The following is a 27,919-nucleotide window of genomic DNA, read 5'->3' on the forward strand; positions in this document are numbered from 1 at the left end:
GCAGACTGAGCCCATACTCTGACAGCAAGAAGAACTGAGCCAGTACAAAAGTGAATACTTTTATAGCATCAAGACCCTGCCAATATATATATGTATTTTTACAGTTACTGCCCTTCTTTGTGAGATGATCGATGAGGAAATAACACTGTTTTGACGTATATCTAATAATATTTTAAAAAAATCCTTAAAGTACTGTACTTCAAGTAAAATATCTACTTCTTGACCTTAACAAAGCCGTGCTTTAGCGGACGTGGTTTCTGTGATAAGAAACAACAAAAAATGACATTATGCATGACAGTCAGCACAGCAGTGCATATCACAGCATGCACTTCGACTTCCTCATCAGTCATCACTCAGCTGATATCAATGATTGACATGAGCTTCACCCCAATCATCTACTTGCAGACGAATCAAAAAACCACAAATACTATGCTTCCTCAGTGACATTTCTTTCTCTCCAATTAACTGTTAAGTTAGTTAAAGACCTTAAGTCAGTCAACTGCCATTCAGTCAAGCTGACTGCTATGTCTCAGTAAAAAAACAAACAAAAAATGATACGTTTTATCCATGTGGTTCTGGTAGTCCTACCACAGTGTAACAGTTTACGTTTTGCTTACACACACATTATGTTTTTACAGTCCCAAAACTTCACAAACACTTGGTGAGGGGGTTCTACTTACACACACATTATGTTTTTACAGTCCCAAAACTTCACAAACACTTGGTGAGGGGGTTCTTATCCAGACAATCCTGTCCAGTTATACAGTGGAAATGTGATATTTTATAAATCTCCGGCATGGAGTTGGTCACTATCTCAAAGTACATACACTCATTTAACAATAATCATTGTAATCAAACTGACTAACCGTGAGACAGTCACACACATACACATACTTTCATTTGGAGATACAGCTCAAACTAACTGAGACGGTCACACACACACATACTATCACCTGGAGACACAGCAATCACACACACGCCACTCCCAGGCCCTGGGAGTTTCAAGAGGTCTGCTGTTGTTCACACATCAAATATCTGTGATGTAGGCCGGTGAGATCAAAATTACTACACACACTCGTTACCCCACTAACTAAACTCTTGAGAAGCTACAATTGCACACACACACACACACACCACCCACTTACTCAAACTGGATACTACTACTGTTACTCTGCCAGAATAGTGTTCATCAGTTCAGAACAGACCACTTGCTACTTTCTGGTGACGTTGACCTCATGCCTATCATACTGTACTCATGGTTCTCTACTCTATGCACCTCCAACACAAAGTTGAAAGTGGAATAGCTAGCCCAGAGTGGCATGAGGCAATGCGAATCATCCAGATGCAAAAGCTTACATGGATGTGCTGCCTTGGACATGGCGTTATCAGGGAAATGAGTGAGCTGACAGACATGCTGTTGGCACAACGAGTGACTTTCATCTTGGAAAATCTGAAGCCTTTAAGAAAAGTAAAAAAAAAAGTACCTACAAAGCAACTGTAAGGCCATCAGATCATCGAAGGCTGTCACATCATCAAATGAAAAAAGTAAAGGCCACTCATAACATCTTTCTCTCAAAGGCAGACCTGCCAACCCCTGAACTGACTTTGGGGAATTTTTCAGTGTCTGAGGGGAATATCTGAAAGTCGAGAGGAACACAGTATTGACAAATGTAACACTGAAGACCGTACATCCTTCCATGTGAAATTTCAATATCCAGACAGCACACAGAACAGTGAGCATGGGTACTGGCTGTATCATATGCACTTTTTGTAAAAATAAAATATCCAAAATAAGGCGAGTGAATGTGACTGCTTACCAACAAAAAACTATGTTTCTCAATGTGTTTACAGAATATGTATTGCTCATATCACAACTTCCAAGTCAGTCTGCCATTTCTCTCCTCCTCTTCTTTTTCAACATAAAAGCTATGCTTATTTCACTATTACAGTCACTTACAGTCACTATTATCTGAGGTATTCAAACACAAAAGAACTCACTACCTTAACCTAAAATTCTTGAATCACTATCCATCACAATGCACACTTCAATAACTCTTACAAGTAAACAGTCACATGCAGATGAGAGGTTGTGATATTCTTCTTCACTCACACTACAATGCAATATCAAAACATCACAATGATCATCCAGACATTGTTTGAGAACACATGTCCAGCCTCTATTGTTCTACTGCACTCTCCCTTCTGCAGGAGAGACAGAAAAAGAGGAAGCTTGCTAACAGGCTGACACTGTTGCTGACCTTTACCATGAAGTGACAGCTGTCCTTCCTTTTATGCATGTGTAATGTTCCTTCTTTAGTTTAGCGTCTTTTCACTATGATGAGCATTGGTAGTGTGTGATATTTGATGTGTTTTTTTTAAAGTGTGTATATACATAAATTAGCGTTTGCGTGTTTCGTTGGATGTTTGTACAGGGTTCTGTATAAGAGATTTTTTTTATTTTTTATGTTTAAATGCATGTTTTACACATCAGTGTTTACACTGACTAAAAAACTTTCATGCAGAACCCTGCACAAACATCCAACGAAACACGCAAAACACTAACTGTATTTCACATAGAGAAATTTGTTGTGACACACACAAAAAAAGAGAAATACAAATACATTGTATAGCGTAACTGGTCATGCTCTGCATGGAAAGGTACTGTATAAACTTAATCACTATAAAATAATTAGTCAATTTAATGTTTAAAAATTTTTTTTTATAAGCATCTATGTATCTTCTTCCATAATTTGTGTGTAATGAGATGTGTCAAAAGTCCTGCAGGAACACAGAAAAAAAAAAAAAATCAATTCCGCCATCACATGACAGGAGTCTGGGAGGGACAATGAGCAAAGGTTCATAGAGTGACGACCCTTTCAAGCCCACTGGGGTAATCTGTTATGTTCATGTGGTTCTGCACTCTCTGCAGGACTGACAAACAAGTCATGTTAACTTTACACCAGTGAGTTACGTTAAGGCGTGTGGAGATAAAAACAACAACAAAACAACAGTTTGTCCCTTTCCCTTCAAAAGGGAGAGACAACTTTGTAACAAACTGCTTGTAGGCATCTTCCAAACGCATGTGGTTCAGGTTAATGCTTATATATATATATATTTAACTGTACACATACCTACAAGCAAATAACCTCATAAACAAAGATATGTGTCAATATTCTTTAAAACGCTTACAACAGTATGACACACGCATATGTGTATACTTGCACAGATTTTATGTACAGAACAGATTGCTTCTGAAAACAGCCACATGTAAAAGTGGACATCAATCATTCATGATCAAACATAACATGGCTGTCCACACACATACACACACACCCACACCCTGAAAATGCACATAAAGCTCAAGTGTTCACTCACAAATGCACAACACTGGCTCATTAAAGCTGAACCGTTGTCCACATTTGATCACACGGGTGTGTGTGGATTTGTGGGCCAAGAAAGAAAACAGTCTCACATCGTTATCCCTTTCTCTTTACACAGGCCAACCTCAACAAAACCCCTCCAAACACACACGTTCACACACTCTCACTCTCACACACACACTCACTCACATACATAAACACAAAACCGACCCCCACACCCCACCCCTGCACTCACACCATCACCCCCAACACCCCACACCCCCAACAATTAACCCCCCACAGGTTAACAAGAGTCAGAGAGATCGTTGTTGCAGAAGCCGAGGTCAGACTCAGGGGAGATAATGTGGAAGGGCCCCGGCTGATGCGGGCCTGATGCGGACCTGAACGATGCGGCTTCCATGTGGAGCTGCGACAGCATGATGTGGTTCCCCCCTCCAGACCGCATCACGCTTAGTGCTGCAGTGATAGGCTCGCTGGGTGCCACCAGCAAGGGCGTGGTGGAGTTGGGGGGCACTGGGCAAAACCAGACATACCTGGGTGTCAGTCACTTTTTACCTAAGTTTACATACTGATTTGCTCACCTCAATGACTAGCACCAGATCACCGCTCAATGTCTGGTGGAGGGGGAGAAAATTCTAGGCAAACGTATTACCACACTTCAGACATGAACACACACATAAAATATATGTCATCCAGTTGTTTGCTTAAATATGTATACAGAGAAAAAAACAAACCAAACAATGAAAAAAAAATGATGCTCTGACTTATGAACTGACCCAAAAAGATACCAGAGTGTCAACCACTTTTACTTCAGTATCTGTCACTGATGCAGATACCTGGTTTGGTCACCTGTGGGGTACTCTGCACTGCTGAACACATCAATAACATTCTCTTTTTCTGGTGATTGTAGGAATGGGCCCAAGTTATGGGCCCAGAACACACTATACATACTGATAAAAACATCAACAAAAAACAAAAAAACCCAACTCTCACACACCCACCATCACACGCACACACACCATCGCCACCTCTACCTGCATTCTGCATGGGCAAGATGTCGGCTGGTGATGGCTGCTGCTGCTGTTGCTGTTGGGGGGGGCCACGAGCCTGTGCCAGCTGCTGTGTGATCTGTCGCAGCTCCTCCTGCTGGCGCCGGATAGTGTCCTGCAGCTGTTCCGACTTCTGCAGCAGCTGGTCGTGCAGCAGTTGCTGCGCTGGCGTCAGGAACACGCTCGACTGCACCATCTGTGAGGGACAAATCGTCTCTGTTTCAGCCTCTCCAGGAGGCGTCACTGTGCTTGGACAGATCCATACATGCTACACCACATCTGCTAGGAAAATGCCTGACCAGCAGCATAACCCACAGCGCTTAGTCAGGCCTTGAGTGCATGCATGAGAAATGTTTGTGTACTTATCAGAGAGGATTTCTTCTATAGACTTGTGCCCGAGGATAACTCTTTCTTTTTCAGTGCAGCAAGTGTTTATTGTTTCTTCTGAATGAGTCACACAGTTTGATTTCCAGTCAAATGGGGAAAAAGGGTAAGACCAGGATTCAAACCCAAATCTTCATGGACACTGTACAGACAGATATAAGCATCTTGACCATTATGTCACCTGCCTCCTGCTGAAGAAAAGTGGATGATGTTTACAAACTTGATTTTTCCCCTGCAGAAACTTGCAGTCAAAACAGTTGTACATTTCTCCTGAAATACCAGTTATGGGATGGTTGTAAAGAAGAAAAAAAAAACATGTCTTTGTGAGTTCTGTTTGGACAAGCACTGTGAGTTGCTCACACATACTCTGCCTAGCTTGTCTGCTTTTTGTTTTACATTCTCCTTTTTGTTCTGCACTGGCTTTCAGTGTCAAAATGTCAGCACTACACAGACAAAACCCCTACCCCACCCACTCCTCCTTTCACCTCAGGGTTCACCCACCTTGGCAGCAGTTTTCAACCTGAACTGAGGAATGACACTGACATCTGGTATTATTAGCACCTTGTCACAGACAGCATTTCCAAGTGTCCTCCCTTGTAGAGAATATGCTCTTGGTACTCTAATGAATCGAATGTGTGCACAAAAACCACTACCACATACACAAACATGCACACAGATAAATACACACGTACAATCAAAGATAATACACACACACACACACATACGCGCACGCACAGCTCACAAATATCTTTTAGAGTGAACAGAGGTTAAATCGAAGAAGAAACCTACAAAAAGCTCAGACAGTTCAAGTCCCAGTTTGACTCACCACGGGCTGAGCAGGGTTGACATCAGGGGATGAGGGCACATTGTTGGGTACAGACACGCCCTGGTCCATTAACTGAAACAACACACCATATATCTATATATATCTGGAGAGACAGAGAGAGAGAGAGAGAGAGAGAGAGAGAGAGAGAGAGAGAGAGAGAGAGAGATAAAGCATGCAAGCCAACACAAATAACAAAAGAAACAAGATCTTCACGACTGAAAAGTGAATCCAATACAGGAATTATGGAACAAACAAACAAAACCAAAAGAAAGAAAGAAACAACTCCCCCCCACACACCCCCTCTCCACACCACACACACACAAAGAGAAGAGAGTGGGGGTGTATACAACAAACTGATCCTTTCACAGCAGTACATTTTCATCAATGATCATACTAATGTGACACTGACTTTTAGTTTCTGTGATTTTCAAAAAGGTTGATGTTCTGGTCATAGCCAATCAGAGTACAGCTACATCTTCTGTATGTTTGCTTAAACACAGCCAGTATCTGATGACGAATTAAGTTCCGTCTTCTCCAGTTCCTGCCGACTGCCATGTAGCAGGGCTTGGTCCTCAATGGATCACAGTGTTAAATTTTTATGACAGTTTATGGTCGGAAATTCCAAGCTCTGTCACATGTCTATATTCCCCCCTCCCTCCCCATTTTGCCGTGCTGTGACCATGAACTTTTCACACCCTGACCTTGCCTCAACAGATGCTCTATACATCAGTATTGCATTGAAAAACTATGGATAAATAGTAACAGTGATGGAGAGAAAAAGATATAAAAAGAAAGAGAGAGACAGGATAACACACTTCTGTCACACACACACACACACACCAATCCCTTCCCCACCATCACGTCCCATCTCATGGGTGAGAGCGACTGATTCCTGAAACAATGAAGGGTTTGCAACAAGGATCCAATGGCTGCTTAATTAACCGAAATGCTGTGCCTGAATACAGAAAAACAAAGTCAAATAACCCAAAAGGAGAAAAAACCCCAGCAACAACAAAAAAACAACAACAGCAACTACAAAACAACCCAACCTAAAACACAATATGCAAATATGTATAAACCATACCAATACAGAAATACTCCCATGCATGTAGGATCCACACACACACGTCTTTCACACACCACCACCACCAATCAACCCCGCTTCCAAACCCCCTCACCAACAGACACACACATACCCTCCCACATCCGCCATCCCCTCACCTGTGGCTGGGGCATGTGGATCATGTTGGGCGGCATGGCCATGATGGGCACGATGCTGGGCATCAGCTGGGGCACCGACGTTGATGACGTCACATTGCTGCTGCCAGGGGTCACAGTTGCTGGGGCCAACCGTTGCTGCTGCTGCTGCTGCTGTTGCTGCTGCATGCTGCGTAGCGCTGTGTTGCGCTGCAGGTGCTGCTGCAGCAGGCTCTGCAGCTGGCTGGTGACGTACTTGCGGGTGTGGTTCGGCTCCTTCTCTGTGGAGTGTGGGTGCTGCTGTGAGCTGTCCACGTCCGACGCCTGTCCACTGACACCTGAAAACGTCCATCACAGCCACCGCCTGCTAGTTAGCTCAAAGGTGTCTGGCTTGTTACTTGAAATTTGTTGAGAGAGAGAGAGAGAGAGAGAGAGAGAGAGAGGGAGAGACAGAGAGTGAGAGAGAGAGAGAGAGAGTGTGTGTGGGGTGGTCCAGGTGGAGGGTAGCAGGAGAGAGAAAACGTCCATCACAACCACATCTGCTGGTTAGCTCAACAGTGTCTGGCTTGTTTCTTAAAAATTTGTTTGATTATCTTTGTTGCTTACAGCCTTGGACACAGGACACAGGAAAGTTTAAGTGCTTTCAGTCTAGCCAACCAGAGAGAGAGGGAGAGAGCGTGTGTGGGGTAGTTCAGGTGGAGGGAGAGAGAAGAGAGAGAAAACGTCCATCGCAAACCACCACCTGCTGCTTAGCTCAAAAATGTCTAGCTGGTTTCTTAAAAATTTGCTCATCTTTGTTGTTTATGGCCTAGCCAACCAGAGAGACAACGAGTGTGTGGGGTGTGATCCGGGTGGAGAGTGAGGGATAGCAGGAGAGAGAAAACGTCCATCACAACCACCACCTGCTGCTCAGCTCAAAAGTGTCTGGCTTGTTTTTAAAAAAAAATTTGTTTGATCATCTTTAATGCTTACAGCCTAGCCGACCAGAGAGAGAGGGAGAGAGTGTGTGTGGGGGGTGATCTGGGTGGAGAAGGGGACCTGGGGGGCTGGGGGTGGGGTGGGGTGGGCAGCAGGAGAGAGAGAAAAAAGAAGTACATCGTGGTCAATGTCATAGTTCAGAAAAGGGTGAACATGAGAGCAGCAGTAATATTGTTGGCGCTGCGAATGGAATTCGGCGGGTGAGGTGGTGGGTGTTAGCGGGAGGAGGGAGATGGGCTGAGCCGTTCATCACATGTTCAAGTCATTGTCCTCTTTCTTGGACTGACCATAGACGGGCCTCACTGGTGTTATGTAATACAGACAGGTGCTGGCTGTGAACTTTTTGTTTTTCTTTTGCTTGGCACAACATGTGATGTAAACAAAACTGACTTTGAGCGTGTGTGTGTGTGTGTGTGTGTTTTGTGTGCACATACATATGTGTATGTGTGTGTGTGTGTGTGTGTGTGTGTGTGCGAGTTTGAGCTTGCACACACGTGAGGGAGGGATACGTGTGATGCCTACCTGTCATCAACAGAGCTCAACATGAAACATGCAAAACATGAAACATGCAAACCAGCACCAACAGCTAGCCAAGAAAATACACCCTGGTACACAAATTCAATGAGAAATAACAAATAAACATAAGCAAACAATAGCAATCAAGCACCAAAAAAAGAAAAAAAAAAGCTGAACATGTTATGTAGTCAATACAATTTTCCGGCTGCAAGTTTCATTGCATTCTTACTAGTTCTTTTCACTCTTACTGAAAACAAAGTCAATGCCACATAGAAAAACAAAAACAAAAACAACTGAAGACATTTCCTGCCAAGAAAAATTCAAAAGCAACATCGAAACGAACTCTACATTTCTATACTGAAACGATACATGCAACAGATAGTTTAGATTAACTTTTCCACTCACTGAGAAACTATGTTGGACACTGTCCATTCAATTTCTTTTTTATGTTCATTCTAGTTAATTTAGTATCCACTTTAAAACATTCATTTGCAGTAAACGCGTCGATGATTATTTTAAAAAATTATTCTAATTCGTTGGTAAATGAGACTTTGCCATTGCGTCAGGGTTTGCAACATGTTTAGTCAAGATCTGCACTGACCAGTGCTGTTTAGACGAGGCAGTGAAACCGCCGATTCAAATTTTCTTTTTTGTTCATTCTAGTTAATTCAGTGTCCATTTTAGAATATTCATATGCAGTAAACACATCAGTAATGTAATTAGTGTCACTGTATGTGTTCTGTCCAGAATGTGTATTGCTTTGCTTTTAACTGCGAACATGAAAAACGAGGTCATGTCTTCTCACCAAACACAACCTACCTTCCAGCAAGTCAGTAGTAAGCGGTTTTTAAAATTTTCTGATTTCAAAACAAACCTTAACAAAATAAAACTGTTAATGATACAGAAATACGGCTTAATTGGAGAGACTTACAACCTATTACTGGTATGACTGTGAAGATTTTATTTTATACTATGTTTAAGCCAAATCTGGTATTGGCAGACAAAGTATTTCCAGAGAAAATGGCAATGCTAAAGTTTACCACAGACACAGACATACATACACACACAGACAACCAAACACCAGGTTAAAACACAGATTCACTTTGTTTACACAAGTGAGTTAAAAAAAGAAGGGGGAATGGATCACAAATGCAAACATGAAGATATAAAGAAAGAATTCCACACAAATAAACAAGAAAACACGGACAGTAAACTGATACCATGAAACAATAATTGCGAAGGGCAGTGTGATGAAAAATGCCACTGTAAATAGGTGCAGCTTGCAAAATAATCCAGCACACATATACTTGACTCTTTGTTGACCCTGCCTGTCTGTTTCTCCCTCTCTCAATGACTCTTGTGCTTTTTATTATTTCCTTCTCTCTCTCTCTCTCTCTCTCTCTCTTTGTAGACTTCTCTGTCCCATTTCTAAGCTCTTTAACCTTTTTCCGTTTTATTCTTTTTTAGGCAAATTTTAAAAACAACAACACTTTTTTCAGCACCTTCGACAACTGTATTGATTTCAAATTCAACATAAAACTGTCCCATGCTGGACTTGCACCAGTGGGTCACGGCAGAATATCTGTCCTCAAACCATTTGTTAATTTGAAAACTACACAATCAAGATCATAAATAAACAAATATATACAGAAACTGAAGCACATTTAGCAATAAAGAACACAAACACACACATACACACACACAAGCAAAAGCAAAAGCAAACATGAAAGGGAGCACGAAAAGCATTACTTGATACACAGTCGGGTGACTTTGACAACGAACGATGACGCTTGGAGGGCGACGACACAGTGCGAGTGCGACTCTGACCTCCTGACGACACTGAGCAGAGGGAAGGACTGCGAAGGGACTTCTCTGTTTTGGATGGCTCTGCAACCAGGCTGCTGAAGCTGTCCTCCTCTGAGTAGCCCAGCTCTTTGCGCAGCTGTGACCGCACATCGGCAAACCTGCAGGATGTTTGAAGAGGACCTTAGCAAGGGGGACAGGTTTTCTTTGTTTAAATCACAATGTGGCAAAACAAACCGACATTTTTTACGGATATCACATGTATCAACCACCCATCTCTCCACCCCCCTCCCAAATGTTCTTCATTCAATAGATGTCAACCTTTGAAATCTAACATTCTTAATAAAATGGGAGGGGGGAGGTATGCAGTGCAGCAGGAATCCGGCAGAATGTGGAAGCAAGCACAAACATACACAAACAAGCACACGCACATGAAATCACACACACACACACTAACAGTAGAAGTTCAAGAATTACATTAGTCACTAAGTGGGTAGGCAGAACAGAAGAGGTGGATTTTTTGTGTTTTTTTTAACTTTTCAAACTGGATTGACTGAGAAGGGGGAGCACATTACCACTGTGCTTTATCAACACTCACAGAAACAATGCAATATTCCCCAATTAAAAACCTGGGTAAATTCTTTAACAGATTTAAAAAAAAAAAGAAAAAAGAAGACTTATAAATGGAAAAAAGAAAGGCGTGTAACTTATAAAAAAAAAAATCCAACAACAAAAAAACCCTGTTTAAACCATGCAGGACATCAATGCTGAAGTCACACGGTGACCTCTGCCCCCACCGCCTCCTCGTCCTCCCTACTCACCTGACAACGGTGTTGGTGCAGACGATGAACTCAGGCTTGGAGTTCCACTGGTGGTAGGTGATGTAGTACCGCGTCCGCAACCAGATCCACTGCTGGCCCTTGGTCAGGAAGCGGTAGTAGCATGACGTCCCCTCCCCCATCTGCATCACTGCACACACACCGTGGGGAGACCGGGTCATGGGAGTCCAAGATCACAGGTCATAGGAGTCAGAGGTTGCGCCCACGTCTTTCAACACTCTTTCCTGAGACTTGGGTTAAAGTCAGCAAGCACAGTTCGGTGAAAAGACAGCATAGCCTAGATTCAACACTCCTCAGAACAGTTTGGTGAAAAGAAAGCCAAAGATCTGAAACTATGTATAGAGTTAGGGCGTAAAGATTCCAGAACAGTTCAGTGAAAGGGAAGCCAAGCCTACGTTCAAAACTGTCTAGAGTTGTTGAAAAGAATGTCAAGCCCACCTTCAACAATAAGCCAACCTTCTGCACTGACATAAGCCCACCTTCCAGACCCCATACAGAGTTAAGGGTCAAGTCCAGCCTAACTTCAAGAGAATGTATGCACTTTGAATGCATTTGGTTTGTGTTATGAGAGGGAGTGTTTGAGCTATGCATGTGTTTGGTTTGTGTTGATAGGAGAGTGCTTGTGCTAGGCATGAGTTTGGTATGTGCTGATTAGATTGTTTGTGCTAGGCATGTGTTTGGTATGCGTTGATAAGTGTGAGTGTTTGCACTGGGCATGTATTTGGTTTGTGTTGATAAGTGTGAGTGTTTGTGCTAGGCATGTGTTTGGTTTGTGTTGATAAAAGTGTTTGTGCTATACAGGTATTTGGTTTATGTTGATAAGAGTGTCAGCGCTTTGCATGTTAGAACTGTGTTGATAAAACTGAGTGCCTGTACTAAGCATGTGTTTGCACTGAGTTGATAAGAGTGAGTGTTTGTACTATGCAAGTGTTTGAATTGCGTTGATATAAGAATGAAGGTTTGTGCCACATGTGTGTTTGGTTTGCATTGATCAGAGATGAGTGTTGTGCACGTCTGTGTGTCTGTTATCAACCGGGCTGTGTGCTAGGTGCTGGCCTGCAGACTCACGCTGCTCGTGACACTTGGACACCCGCTCAATGTCCTCCGGGTGGTAGTAGTCATACCCTGATGTCCCCAGCACCTCAAAGGGCAGGTAACCAATGATAGGGGGCGCCCTGCCACAAACAACACACCTTTCAATGTCACATCCACAATGAAAACACTGGATGATCAAATCTTGTATTCTGAACTTGTCATGATAAAAACAATAACCTTACATTATGTGGCATAACGCGTTTGATATGAAAACTGACAAAGTGCATGACAGTCTGCATGCAGAGATGCATACAAATGAGCATCTGTGTTTGAGTACACACATGTGCATGTGCTGCATTACCCAAATTACGCAAAAATCAGCACCTTCCTATTTAGGAAATCAAAATTTGTGTTTCAGTACACTTAACAAGTTATCAACTGTGTGCATGAATGATTCAACAGAATTATATATGGATATAAAACTATTTAATTTTCTACACACACACACACACATACTTATGACTCTTGACATACATTTTCTTTCTGTACCAAGAAGTGGGGGGGGGGGGGGGGGGGGGCCCACAAAAAACAAACAGAACCCACACTGAAGTAAAATCATCAAAATAAATCCAACTCCTCTCCTTCATTCCCTACTCCCCTCCCCACCAACCACCCCAGGTTTATCTTCAATGCAGTATCAAAACATGCAAGTTGATCCATACTGCATACACATCTTTATCAAAACAAACACACACAAAAAAAGGGGGTTGGGGGTGATGGCTTGAAAGCAGATGCCTGATCCTACACACAGACCAAAACACACATGTCAGGACTTGACAGAGCCAATAATACCAAACACACACACACACACACACACACACCTGTGATCGAGGAAGAGGAACTTCCACTCTAAGGAGTGGCGTGAGGTGAACTCGCAGGTGGCCTCATCCACGTTGGACATCTCGCGGATGATGTGTGAGGTGTGGAGGCGCACGGTGCAGCAGAAACACACGGACATGCTGAGCGACTGCAGGCCCAGGTGGTCGTTGGACTGGTCCTCCAGCAGCATGTCTGTCACACACACACACACACACACACAGCTGATGGTTCTTAAATATGTCTGTGTAATCTTATGTGATCTCTGAATGCTTCATTAAACATGTACAATACTCAGTCGTGTCCAACTATGACCATCAAAACAGCAGAGGAGGCAACTGCTTTCCCATCTATCTCTGCTAGAATTTGATTATAGTGGAGAGTGTCTTGCCCAAGTTACATACCCACTCTCTCGGCCAAGAGGGTTTTAAGACAGTCGGCGATGGGATGGTTCCCAAAGGCCAACTAGCCCCAAGGCTGCAGCACTAAGAGCCACTGCAATCTTGTCTCCTAGTTTGAGAGTCATAGTCCTTCACAAAAACTGTGCTGTAAATGACTTCCTATTGCAATGGAGAAACCACTGATCATACAGCTCTCACTTTGCTGTTGGGCCAACTGTAAGCTTATGTCAATCTCTGATATAAGCTGAGCACTGGGCATGTGTTAAATATGTCGGTGTAATCTCTTTGAATGCTTCAAGAAACATGTGCATGTCCTTCAAGTATACATCTTATATTTGTATAGTGAGTTATACAAATACATGGTAATTTCTTTTGTTAGATGATAGAAGCTGACTTGACAACTCACAAGTCAACCAAACAACCCGCCTAATCAAAACATCAGATCCACTATGACAAACTCTGCATGTTAATCAATGACCTCACAAAGAAAGCAAAAACAAAACAAAACAACCACACTTGCCCAAAAATCTTCAGGAACATGTTGACGATTTAAAAGCAAATTCCCAAGATTTTTTTAATTTTTTAAATTTTATTTAGCTTATGAATAAAATTTGACATTTCTAACGAAGACAATAAACTTGGTAGATATAACAATACATATTTAAATGTTTAAAAATGCTCTAAGATGTCTGAGCATTTGGGCATTGCCGGATGGAGAATGAGTTTCAGTTTCAGTATCAGTAGCTCAAGGAGGCGTCACTGCGCTCGGACAAATCCATATACGCTACACCACATCTGCCAAACAGATGCCTGACCAGCAGTGTAACCCAACGCGCTTAGTCAGGCCTTGAGAAAAAAAAAAGGTGAATAAATAATAGATAAGCTTACATAAATAAATAAATAATAATTATGATATAAAAAAAGTAGTAGTAATGATAATAATAAAATAATAATAATAATAATAATAAATAAATAAATAAATAAGACAACAATGATGATAAATAAGCAAGTAAATGTAAAACATGAAGACACACATTCACACATACACCCACACATGCATAACAGATATGCACCAAACATGCAGTTTCACAGATATGAAAGCACAGTCAGTACATGAGCTCCAACACACACACACACCACACATTACCCTGCACCTCCTCTACCCCCCTCCTCCACACACTCATTTCTAGTCTATGTATCACAGCTTCCACGGCACACACACACACACTCACACACACACAAACACACACACACAGATGAACGCTTACTTGTACAAGCACACACACACATGCCCATATCTCCCACCCCCAACCCCCCCACACATATATACAAAGATATATATATATAATATATACGTTCCAATATCCTGTTGCTCCCACAGTGTAGGCATGCATACACTCACATACCTCATCCTCTACCCCACCTCCTCCCCGCACCCCCACCTCCCCCTCACACACACATACACACACACACACATGCACAGAACTCTCCTGACACTTGTGTACACTTACACTCTCACGCATGCACAAACGCACTCAAAAACACAGACCCACACATACACACACGCACAGAGGCTGCCACTGATGGGCCGCAAGAGGGATGGGAAAAGATCTCTGATGCCAAGAACGTGGCGTCTAGTGTGTTGCTCAGTCTATTATATTTGGAAAAGCCCACAGAGACTCTGTTCCGTTTTGAAGAAATTTGCGCTATGTTGGTTTGGAAATGATGCCGATATTTGTTTGATTTGCAAAGCATCGTGCTCTACCTTTCATGTTAGACTTACGGCCGCTCCCTCTCTCTACTTTTATTTCTTTGAGGCGATTGATGGTGTGATGGCCTTGTACCTGTTCTTTTTGATATTCTTTGACTTTTCTGAGGATTTCCGATTTTCCTAGATGTAGGCCGCTCGTTGGTGTTGCGTTACCAGCAAATCTGTCAGCTCGCTCATTTCCCTTGACTCCTGCATGTCCCGGGCAGTATGACCATGTGAGTTTTTTAATCTGAAAGTTGCGCATTGCCTTATGCCACTCTGGGCTTCCCATTCCGTTTTCAAGGACCTCATACAGAAAATTGAAATGGAGAATGAAAGAATGGGAGTGTTCACTCTTGCTTCAAGCCTTTGTATACTCAAATAAAAATTTCATCAAAATGTATTGCTACATCAATTTCAGTTTCAGTTTATGGGAGGCATGAGTGTATGGACAGATCCAGCACATCTGCTTAAAAAAAACAGTAATGTTTCTGACAGTTGTGTAAATATGCCAAATATGTGTTAGCATTTTTCTACTGACTGAACACTTTGGGAGACAAAAAATCATTGGAGCTTCTTACCATCATCACTGGACAGAAGGCGGGAACTGCCAGATATGTGAACTAATTCGTACGTGGACTGGTCCTTTGGGTCAATGGTTCCACGTCGTAAATGGCACGTCAGGCTCAACTGGTTTTCTGCTGGACAGCATGTGAATAAGATCATACAAAATGCTGAAGTTAATATGAATTAACCAACCAACACACACACACACACATACACAAGTGAAACAAAACAAAACAACAGCAACAAAAAAGCTGCTTGCTTATATGATCTTCTGACAGAAAACTGCATCTGATATTTTGCTGAACTAATCATGAAAAAGTCATGGCATTAAGTATTCAAAATGAGTTGAAGAACTTGTTGTTACAAAGTAAAAAATAATTCTTAAATATGTAATGTCAAGGAGTACATGAATCTTTTGATTTTTTCTTTGCTTAAAACAATTCAGAACATTTTGATTTCATAAAGGTTTTGAAGCAAAGTTAAACACAGAACTTGTAATGTCAAGAAAAGGATTCTCTGTTATTAGTTTTTCTTCTTTTTTCTTTGTTTGTTCATAATTCAGAACAATTTGTTTAAAAAAATTTTTTTTCTACAATGTCAAACACTGTACTTTCAATGTAGTTATTATAGAAATTTTACTGGTATGGACTTGAGAGGGCCTTTGTTGCGTGCTAGGTTATATAAACAAGAAGATCTAAAGTCTACTCAGACAAATGAACTGTGACTGACTACATATAAAAGATGACAAGAGCAAGCAGACAAGTGTACACCGACTGAATAATATCAACAACAAAAAAAACAAAACAAAAAAAAAACAAAAAAAAAAAAAGAAGAAGAAGAAGAAGAGGACAAAAACATAAAAACAATGTCAATCAATTCCAAGTTGTTCATGGAGCATCAGCGAGGAAACCCCTCCCCCCCAAAAAAAAATACAGCTGGGAAAATGTCAAGACAAAAGCACTCAGAACAAGGCGTGACAAACAACACTCACGTTTTTCAAAGTCCAGGCCTAGACTGCTGGACTGCATGTGGTAGGTGGACAGCACATTGTACAGCTTGACGTGGTCGTCTTCATGAACAAAGTCATATAGCGACCGGTTGATCAGGTCAGTCTGCAACACAACAACAATAACAAGTTTCAGTTTCAAGACAGTGTCAAAGCATGCAAATGATCCATATTTTTGCATGCTGCACCAAATGAAAAAAAGGCGGATGCCTGATCTTTACAAAAAGGTGATAAACCCTGCACACTGACCAGGCCTTGTGAGCCTACCCTAGGTTTTAATAATAATAACAATGACAATAATAATGTGCATTTACATAGTGCTTTCCTTGTGGCTCTAAGCACATGCAACAATACATGCGGTATGAATAAGCTACAAGAATATAGTAAAATTGTTAAAGATATGAATTCGCCAAAAATAACACCATCAAAAAACAAAAAAACAAGTATAACATTACACACAACTCACAAACCTCTTACACAATGCCCCACCCCTCCCCACATAATAATATCAATAACGATATCATTATTTGATAACAATAAAGACACACACACACCTCCATATTAATCTTGAGAAAATATCTTACTGCCATGATCACAAGATCACAAGATAATTTATTGTCCTTAAAAGGAGATGCCTGGTGTGGTGGCACAAAGTTAAATCCTATATAGTACAAATATTCCGCTACTTATGCACACCACTGGTCGCAACAGAGTTGCGCCCCCCATGGGGTGGTGGAATTAAGTTAATACTCATTTCATCTTAATATTTTACATGGAAAAAAACTGCAAGTATGGACAAGCATGTTCCAATAACTGAATGCACATACATGAATGCATACACAAAAAAATACAAACATAAGCACACAAACATAAGATCAGAAGCTATGCTTAGTACAAAACAAACTAAAACTATGAAGACATCTGACCACAAAACATACAAGAATTAAATCTCTGGTTTCTTTTTTGCTTTCATTCATAAATCAGCACACAACATCAAAATAATACCAATCAATATATTGAACCCTGACATTAATGTCAACATTTTTGGCCAATGAGGATGAAAATTAGCCAACCTGAGCCAAATTTAGCAAGAAAAACCATCAAAAATTATTTCTAATCAAAATACAATCAAAATAAAATAAAACATAACGACTTAACCATTACCAACATTCTAATTTTTTTTTCTTTTTCTTCAGTCACCAAGATCATACTCAATGTGCAAATTCATTTTGCTTCCTCACTTTAACATCCATCTGCCAACTTACACAATCATAGGGCATACACACACACACACACACACACACCCCATCCACAGAACACACACAAAAAATATGTACACACGCACACACACACACACAGAACACAGACACACTCACACACACACATACGCCACATACAGCCTCTCTCTTGCGCGAAAACATAAGCCCACTCACAGGCAGATGTCCCAGCAGAGAGGTCACACTCTCTGACACATACAGCACAGACCCCCGCTGTGTGAACACAATCAGGAAACTATCCACTGCCTGCACAAAAACGAGACAATTAACTCAGCACGTTAGTAACAAACATACAAAAAATGATATAAAGAAGTAAAAGAAAAGAGTTGCAACACAGCTGCACATGTCTATATATACATATATACCTATATATATCTATCTATATATATATATATATATATATATATATATATATATATATTTTTTTTTTTTTTTTTTACCTTATACTGTCATAGCATAAACGATGAACAGTGAACTGAACTTCAAGTATACTGTCCAAAACAAGTGAAGTGCCACATCCAATTTTTTTTTACCAAGTTAAAAAACAACAAGAAAGAAATGTAAAATGACTGAATGAATTATCTCCAGCATTCATAGCAGATGACTGAAAGACAAGACTTCTGAATATGAATGGAGGCATTTAGATTTATTTCCATCACTTCATATATTTCTCCAACATACAGGAAAAAATGTTGAGCATGGTCCTTAACTTCTTTAGGACTGTATACAATGTGGAGACTTCCTTTCATTGTCTACAGCATGGGAGGGAGTGACTGATTTCTGCAAGACTTTTGTGGCCGGGGTCCAGATATGCTTACCGTACTGAGTGTCATAATACCGAAACAAAGTAAAAGAAAGGGAAAGTTCTGTATGTATAATTTTTAAATCACCAAAATGCCAATATGGAAATCTGTACAATATGGAAATATCACCGTCCATGCAATACGAAGTGTACCATTTTATTGCCTACAGTACTTTGCACCATGTGAGCCCCAGTATGGAGGTGACCATACCTCTAACATCAGCTGTGCAAACTCCTCGTTACACAGAAACGTTGGCTTCCAGTCCTCTTTGATTTCATTGGCTGCAGACTGCACTGAGATCTCTGGAAATAATAATAATAATATTACTAACACATAGTTTTTCTGTGGCGTGATATCCAGCACCAATGCTGCTCAAAGCGCCTTACATCATCCAGTTGACTATAAACATGCCTTAAAAAACACATCAACCGCTATGTGACAATGGAAAACATCCAGGCTTAGATTAAAACAAAATGCATTTCATAGAACACACACACACACACACATATATATATAGATGTCCCTTCCTTAAAGACACACACACGCACACACACACACACTCACACACAGACACACACACATGCTGACATTAAATATCAACTGCACTAAAAACAAAATTGCATAAGCATTAAGATATTTCTTATTTTCTAACATAGAATTCTGTTCGGACATACTAACATGCCTACACACACGCGCGTACCAGAGCACTGTACCCTCACAAACACATGCATGCACGCACGCACGCACACATGCACACACACACACACACACACACACACATGCCCATTAAAAAATAACCAGACAGAAAAAATGCCATCACATGTAAGACCAAAACTACATAAAATACACAATGCATTAAAACAGGACTACAAAAATACTAGTACAAAGATACTTGTTAACAGGCATACCTTGGTTTAACCGTTTCGCCCAGAACAAAAATGCTTACGGAAAAGGTAAGTTTTCAGATCTGACTTAAAGGAATGTAGATCAGAGGTATTCCTAAGAGATGAAGGTAGAGAGTTCCACACTTGGGGAACGTGACCTATTTTCAGTGCATTTCAGATTAGTTCTTGGAACTTTAAGCAGCTTTTCAGAACTGGATCTTAATGTTCTGTGCGGTTCATATGTTTCCAATAGAGAGCAGAGATACAATGGAAGAGACTTGTCAAAATGTTTGAAGGCGAGTGTTGCTAACTTATAGTGAATGCGGGTTTCAATTGGAAGCCAGTGTAACCGATTCAGCAGAGGTGTAACATGATCAGATTTTCTTTTTGGCGAGAACCAGTCGTGCAGCATTGTTCTGAATTTTCTGCAATCTGTTGATGGAGGAAGATGGTAAACATGCGAGAGTGGAATTGTAGTAATCCAGTCTGGACAAGACAAAAGAGGAAACCAACTGAGCCATATTTTTCTCTGTTATGTAGGGTCTGACTGAGACTAGCCTTCGGAGATGAAAATTACATGAGCGACACAAAAATGAAATTTGGTCGTTCACAGTCGAGGTTTGATCAATATATACACCCAGGTATTTGGCCGATGTTTGAAATGCTACTGAAGCAGGGCCAAACATAACTTGGTCCTTTTCTGCTGCCTTAAGACGAGTTAAGTCTCCAACGGCTAAGAGTTCAGTTTTGTCTTCATTGAGCTTTAGCTTGATTTTGTCCATCTATGGAAAGTACAACAGGTGGCTGTTTTACAATAATAATAATAATAATAATAATAATGGGCATTTATGGCGCTTAATCTTACCAAATCCCTAAGCGCTTACAAAAACAAAAATACACATAGGACAAGTATACTGGAACGAAACAGCACAGGCATCAAGGGACAGTCACCACTTCCACCATGATTTTGCCATTCTCTTATGCACACAACAGACGCACACGCAGAAGGGACACACAAACTGGAGAGGAATGAAATAGAGATGCCAGTCAGGATGTAAAAAGAGTAGTTTTCAGAGAAGATTGCAGCGTTTGGTGGCCAGGCCTTGGTAAAGAGATAGAGACCATTGTGAAGACTTGTACAGAATGCAGCAAATATCGCAATGCAAGAGCTGAGCCAATGATAGGAACCCCATTTCCAGACCGTCCATGGTCACGCATTGCCGCAGATTTCTTTGAGTTCAAGAACAATCAGTATCTAATTGCTGCTGACTACTACTTGTGTGATGGGGAGATTGTCATAATGTCCAAGCGAGTAACAACGATCGAAACCATTACCAAATGCAAGATTTTCAGCAGACACGGCATTCTGGTTGTCATGGTCATGAACAATGCACCACAGTTTTCTGCTTGAGAGTTTGTGAAGTTTGCCAAGACATGGGGTTTCGAACACATCACTTCACTATCCCCAGAGAATTGTAGAAGTGGAAAGAGCTGTGCAAACCATAAAGTCTTTCATGAAGAAATGCAAAGATGACTATCTTGGTTTGCTGATGTACAGGAACACACCTCTGTTCAATGGTTACTCCCCAGCCCAGATGAGTGTTGGACATCGACTGAAGACATGGGTGCCTTATTCTCCAAAACTTCTACCACAGACACCTGATGTCAATGTTCTGAAGAAGCAGGAGAGAGACTACAGGGAGAAGATGAAGTCCAATCCAGAAGACATCTCAGTGGGTGACAATGTCTGGATACCTGACTTACAGTGAGAAGGCACAGTCATCCAACGCCGTGATGCACTGAGAAGCCTCCTTACTGAGACACTGGATGGTGCAACAGTTCGCCAAAATCGTCAGATAACCAGAAAGATCTGTCAACCAACACCAGCAGGAGACAGTTTGGTTGATGATACTCATCTCTGAGTCAAGTCATTGCCTTTCGACAAGAGAAAAACGGAAACCTCAGAGACTGACTGAGGAAATTTAAGATACCTGGGGTCAAAGTCCATCAACGCATAATACTATAATGCTGAATTTGTGATTCTCTTTTAATCAATTAATAAGAAAAGAAAAGGAGATGTAATGTATGTGTTGATTAGCTTCCCTGTTATGAGAGACTTAGCTTCCCTGTTGTAAGAGCTTCGGGAGTCATTAGCGACAGCTTAGGGAAACCAGCAGAGAGTCAGCTAAGACATAATGCACATAATAAGTACAACTACAACTATTGCTACTACCTTTAAGTGTGTGTGTGTGTGTGTGTGTGTGTGTCACCGGTTAACCAATCAGAATCATCTGCCCGACGGCAGAAGGCAAAAACTCAGAACTTAAGAACTGCATACCTGAAATGCAGTGCGCTAAGTGTGACATTATTTCCTCTGTTGCGACGTCATTTCCGTTTGGTGCCACTTTCGCTCAGATTGTTGTTGAAGTCAGACGCTTGTCACTTTCGCTCCGCTTTGATAGCTGTTGCAGTCTGTTTGCTTTGGTTGCTGTCGCAGTCTGTTTGCTTTTGGAGATGGCAGTCAGTTTGCTTTGGGAGCTGTCTCAGACTGACAATTTCACTTTGGTTGCTGTTGCAGTCAGTTTGCTTTGGTCGCTGTCACAGTCAGTTTTCAGTTCTCTCTGGGTCGACTCAACTTCCCGGCATGTTCTTGCTGGTCGAAGACTGAGTGTTAAATCATTTAGCTTCAGTTTCTGGCCCAGTTTCTTCTTCCTGACTGACTATCCTGCGGAACTGGTTTCGCCTGTTTCTATCGCACTTTCTTGAGTCGCTGGTTTCAGACTCACTGTGTTCCGTAGTTGTTTGTAATGTACTTTCTTGAGTTCTTTCAATACTGATTCACTGTTCTTCAGTTGTTTCGCTGATTGACTGACTTTGAGCTGCTTTACTGCCCGGCGAATTCCGACTCTTTTCTCAGGGGTGTGGTGAGGTTTCAGCCTTTCCTTGGTGCAGTGAGCTTTCAGCTTTTCTTTTCAAGCTGTAGTGAGGTTTCTGCCTCTTTTTTTGTTAGGCTGTCAGAAATTTCCTGGCCCAACGTTTCTGTGTTGTGACACTGACTGTCTGGTCCCCATCACTCCTCCAGTCTCGGTTCTTCAACGAGCTTTACTGGAATGGAGAGAGACATGCATCTAGCTGTTTCCAAGACCTGTGTTTGAGCTTGGAGGAGACAGAGGAGATCAGCTGCCTATGTGTGTCCTGCACTGGAGCTGAGAGACAGTTCCTCCTTGTCCACAGGGACTCAGACTAAAAAGGTGACTTTTACCAAGAACCTCACTACATTCTTTTTTGAAAGGCAGATAACCTATGACTGCTTCCCATGGGATGGAACTGATTATGTTCTTGGCATGCAGAAGGAGCATTTTGCGGAGGAACGTGTGCCTATCATTACAGACGAGAAAGGCACTAGGTACAGGTTGCCTGTGATTGATTCCAGCAGCCGCCGTTCCATCCTACTCCCTTTTCTGGAGGAGATGGACTCAGCCACTAGGCAGCAACACATCAGTTTGGGCCAGCAGCATGAAAGTGCTCACCAGGCCATGCAGCACGGTGGCTGCAACTGTGAAGGGAAGTGTGTTGAGTCATCTTGTGAATGCTTGCAGGCAGGCATCCGTAAGTATTGTCGTTACTCTGGAACGAAGTGTTCAAACCGTAATCCTCACAAACAGTTAAGAAGGAAACACAGGCGGGAACACTAGGCAGAGACCCAGCTCCATCTCATTATGACTGACATCTTTGGGTCAGACAGCTAAGCAGAGGATGAGTGATCATGTGTTCATATTGAGGCTTTGTACATAGTCTTTGTTTATATTCTTTCTTCACTTGCTCTGTTCATAGACTTAGTGTGTTGTCTTCCTTCATGACTTTGTTACCTTGTACATAAGGTTTGTTCAGATTTTATCCTCCGCTGTTTTTAAACGAAATAAAAGATTGAATATGGAAACCAATTTTATCCTCCACAGTGTTGAATTAAATAAAGGATTAATTATGTAAATGAACCAAACACACACATCCCCAGGCCATGCTCTGTTCATAGATTTAGTGTGTTGTCTTCCTTCATGGACTTTGTTACCTTGTGCATAAGGTTTGTTCAGATTTGGAACAAAGTGTAATTGTCTGAAACATAAGCGGACATTTGGAACCAGAAAAATATAAGTACATATTCTTTTGTTGTAAAAATGCTGAGAGACAGTGAACGTTCAATTTTTTTTTATGTACTCTTTAAACTGTATTATTTGCTGTAGTTTAGCCAGGAATGAGACTTTTTGCTAAGTGAATGTCAGCATAAAGACGGAGTATCTGATGAAGATTCTGAGTGTGTGCGTGTGTGAGAGAGAGAGAGAGAGCGTTGTGCTAAGTTGAGGTCAAAATAATGTTCCTTTGTATAGCAGGTTTCCGATGGCTTGGTTGTTCCCTAATGTCTAGTTATGTTGAGATCTGGACTAGTGATTTTAGGTGCTGATGATTGTCAACTTGTTTTCAGTGACTTAGGTTCACCGGCAGAATGTGTGTGTGAGGCTAACAGGCAGCGGGCACAAGCGCCTGTGGGAACATCTCAGTCCTGAGGTGTGTGTTATTATTTTTATGTGTGTTTGTTTATTGCTGTTGTTTTAAGGACTCATTATGGGGTTGTGTTCACAAGGCCCCATATACTGAATATTATTTTTGTTGTTTAGGAAAACATATAGTTATAACCCCTTGCTGATCAAGAAACATCGTGATTATGGTTTAAATTTTATGTGTTGATATGACTGTCTGTGGAAGAACTTCACAGAATTCCATGATTTTATCTGTGGAAAAATTCCACTGATTGCTCACTCATTTGCTGTGAGTTCCTTCAAACTGCAAGTAATTCCTTTTTTATGCATTCTGTAATTCAGTATGTTTTGATGATAGATCTGTAATTTTGTGTAATCATTACTGACTTGCCATGGTCATGTGGACATGGTAGATGTTTTGTTTCACTGACATTATTTCACCATGATCATGTGGACATGGCTGATGCAGTTTCTTGTTTTTCTATTGTTTTACCATGACCATGCGGACATGGTAATATTTGTTTAATCACCATTAATTTGCCATGATCATGTGGACATGGTAGATGCTGTTCTTGTTTTTATAATGTGTTGACATGATCATGCGGACATGGTAATAAATTCTATTGTTTAATTGCCTTTAATTTGCTATGATCATGTGGACATAGCATACCCTTTTGTTTCATTGCTATTAATTTTGATTGTTTTGTTTTTTTTCTTTCAGATTTTTTTTGTTTTTGCTTTTTTTATTAAGTTTTGGTATGAAATTTAATAAAAATTTGAATGGAGAATTGGACATGAGTGTGGTACGCGTCTACATGGGTGAATGACACAGCAACCCTTTACCACCTTGTCCCCCTATATCAAAGATACACAACACATACCAACCCGGTCCTCTAACACACACAAATACCAACGCTCCACACACATACTCACCCTCCAACACACACACACACACACCAATCATCCAACCCACACATACCAACCCTAAAAAAACACACCTACTCGCCTTCTGACACACACACACATTCCCACTGCCTAAAACACAAACCAACCCTTTCACACATACCAACCATTCAACACACAAATACCCAGCCCCAATACACAAATACCCAGCCTCCAATGCACACATACCAACCATTCAACACACAAATATTCACCGCCCGACTCGCACACATACCCACTATCCAACACACACACATACCAACCTTCCAAAACATATAAATATCAACTCTCTAACACACACACACACACACATGCCAACTATTCAATGCACACATATCCAAACCCAAACACACAAATACCAACCCTCTAAAACACACACACACCCTTCAACATGCATATCAACCCTCCAACACACACATACCCACCGTCCAACGCACAAATACTAACAATGCCAATGCACACATTCTAACAGTAATAATCCAAATTCCAATACACAAATACCCACCCTCAAACACACACATATCGACCCTCTAACAAACACACACCCAACCTCCAACACATAAATTTGTACCCATCCTCTAACACACACATACCCACCCTCCAACAAACACATACCCATTCTTCAAAACACATATACCAACCCTCTCACAAACACATAACAATCATTCAACACACACATACCAACCCTCCAACGCACACATACCCACCTACAAACACACACATGCATATCAACCCTCAAACACACACATGCTCTCCTTCTGACCCAAACATCCCCACTGTCCCAACACACACAAATACCTCTCCTTCAAAACACACAAACCCACACTACAGCATTCACATACAAACCATCCAACACACACATTCCAACAATCCAACACACACATTACTCGCCTTCTGGCACATGAATACTTCTAAATGACACATACAGACCTTACCCCTTTCTTACACACACATATAAACCATCCAACACACACAAACCAATGTCCAACACATATACCAATCATCCAACACACATACCAACCATTACACACACACACATACTGTTTGTCATCGGGGTTGGTTTCTTGTCTTTTCCTAACACAAATGTAGGAGAAAAATTAGAAAGAAAGAAATCAAATCAAATTATGGTGCTTAGAGCCTCGCCAACCACTAAGGCCATCTCAAGGCTATCGCCATGTTAATACCTACTACATGGGTAAAAAACAAAAACAAAAACAAACGAACAAAAAAACAATCAAAACAAGTCACCGCTTTAAGCTTTCCACTCAAAGTTTAAAAAACCTTCCACAGTTTAAAACCTTCAAATCTGATTAAAAGTGTTCACTTCTTTAAAGAAGTACATCAGCGTCCACGGAGGAACATCACGAAACAGTCTTCAGAGAAACCGCCGTGTAATATCTGTGTCTAACGTCATGCAGATCCCAAGAGTCAAGGAGCACGTGTTTCACGGTGAGAGGCTCATCACAGGGAATACATCAAGGGGCCTCTTCCCCCTTCAACAAGTAAGAATGAGTAAAAAAAAAGTGTGCCCCACACGCAGTCTGCACAGCACTGATTCCTCCTTTCAGTTCTTCACCTGATGGGAGGGTCTCTTTTAGGTCTGGATGGATTTGGAACAGCTTGTTGTCCGTCTGGGTATTCCACTCCTCTTGCCAAAGATCCTTAACATAAGTGTTCACCTTCTGCTTCATGTCTGTGTATGGTATGAAGGATCTTGATAATTCTTCCTTTACAGTGTTCTTGGCCAGCTGGTCTGCCCTTTCGTTACCACGAATGCCAACATGGCTGGGAACCCAGGCCAACCCAACATTGTATCCTTTCTTCATTTCGAGAGTAAAAGCTTCGTAAAATTCAGAAAGAGAGAATGAGAGAGAGAAAGAAGAGTAAGGGGGGAATGACAACAACCATCATGATATGATGGTTATGTTTGTGAAAATGCTGACGGTACTGGCACGTTGTGTGTGTGTGTGTGTGTGTGTGTGTGTGTGTGTGCATATTTGGTTGGCTGGTTGGTTTGTTTTCCTCCCTCCTTTGACACTGTTTTTGAATCAACCACTCTCTGCCACTGCTGACCGCACTCTGCTATTTTTAACTTGGTGGCTGAACACCGCAAACGAGTTTAAAACAACAACAACAAAAAAAAAACAAAACAAAAACGCAGATTCATCCGTTTACTTAACGTTCAGTCATATCATCCATCACTGAGCCCAGTGGACTCGTGACCACAATGTACTGCTGAGATTCAAGCCCTAAAAATGTCTTACAGCCACCCTATGCTAAATAACACAAAATAAAACAGTTCATCATTATTATCAACATCACCACGATCATCACCATATGAGCCCATGCGTTGTTCCAGTTATTCCTAACTGTTGTGAAAACCAAAACTCGCTGGAAGCTGAGTTTCCCGAAATAGGAACGGGATGAAACGACCTGGCTAACTGAATAGTCTGCTAATTGTCCATGGTCCAAACACATCGCATACTGGTGATGAACTGAGAGCTGTCAGCTGTTTCGTTCATTTGGTAGTGTCAGAAAACCACATAATATATAAGCGCTTATCTCAGGAAAAATAACTGTACTGCACAATATTGTACAGGAGATAAGGTTTCATATTAACACAGTAACAGATCATGCCTGGTGATGCACTTAGATTTATCTGTGTGTCGTGGCATCAGTTGGTAACGCTAAAAGCATGTTGTGTAACAAATGCACGTGTACTGTGGTGAAGTGTGCTTTTTCCCACAGTCTCCTTGACCCGATAAAGTCCAATTCTGATTCTCTCCCGGTAAAGTCTTATTCTGATTCTCTCCCGATAAAGTATGATTCTGATTCTCTCTCTCACTCCTTCGGTTTAAAAATTCTGTTGCA

The 27,919-nt window shown here is 41.3% G+C and overlaps 1 protein-coding gene across 1 annotated transcript in view; it reads right to left on the bottom strand.

Annotated features, from left to right (window-relative positions):
* Window positions 1–3,663: 3,663 nt before the first annotated feature.
* LOC143298625 (circadian locomoter output cycles protein kaput-like) overlaps window positions 3,664–27,919 on the bottom strand; it is a 40,095-nt gene continuing 15,839 nt past the window's right edge. The window contains exons 4-15 of the mRNA XM_076611506.1: window positions 18,898–18,989; window positions 18,041–18,130; window positions 16,593–16,713; window positions 15,616–15,735; window positions 12,889–13,078; window positions 12,041–12,147; window positions 10,955–11,102; window positions 10,080–10,294; window positions 6,861–7,174; window positions 5,640–5,711; window positions 4,415–4,625; window positions 3,664–3,893 (exon numbers count right to left, since the gene is read on the bottom strand). Coding sequence (XP_076467621.1) covers window positions 3,664–3,893; window positions 4,415–4,625; window positions 5,640–5,711; window positions 6,861–7,174; window positions 10,080–10,294; window positions 10,955–11,102; window positions 12,041–12,147; window positions 12,889–13,078; window positions 15,616–15,735; window positions 16,593–16,713; window positions 18,041–18,130; window positions 18,898–18,989 — 1,910 coding nt within the window. The remainder of the gene's footprint in view (window positions 3,894–4,414; window positions 4,626–5,639; window positions 5,712–6,860; window positions 7,175–10,079; window positions 10,295–10,954; window positions 11,103–12,040; window positions 12,148–12,888; window positions 13,079–15,615; window positions 15,736–16,592; window positions 16,714–18,040; window positions 18,131–18,897; window positions 18,990–27,919) is intronic.

The sequence above is a fragment of the Babylonia areolata genome, chromosome 24, assembly GCF_041734735.1.
Source record: "Babylonia areolata isolate BAREFJ2019XMU chromosome 24, ASM4173473v1, whole genome shotgun sequence".
NCBI classification, from domain to species: Eukaryota; Metazoa; Mollusca; class Gastropoda; order Neogastropoda; family Buccinidae; genus Babylonia; species Babylonia areolata.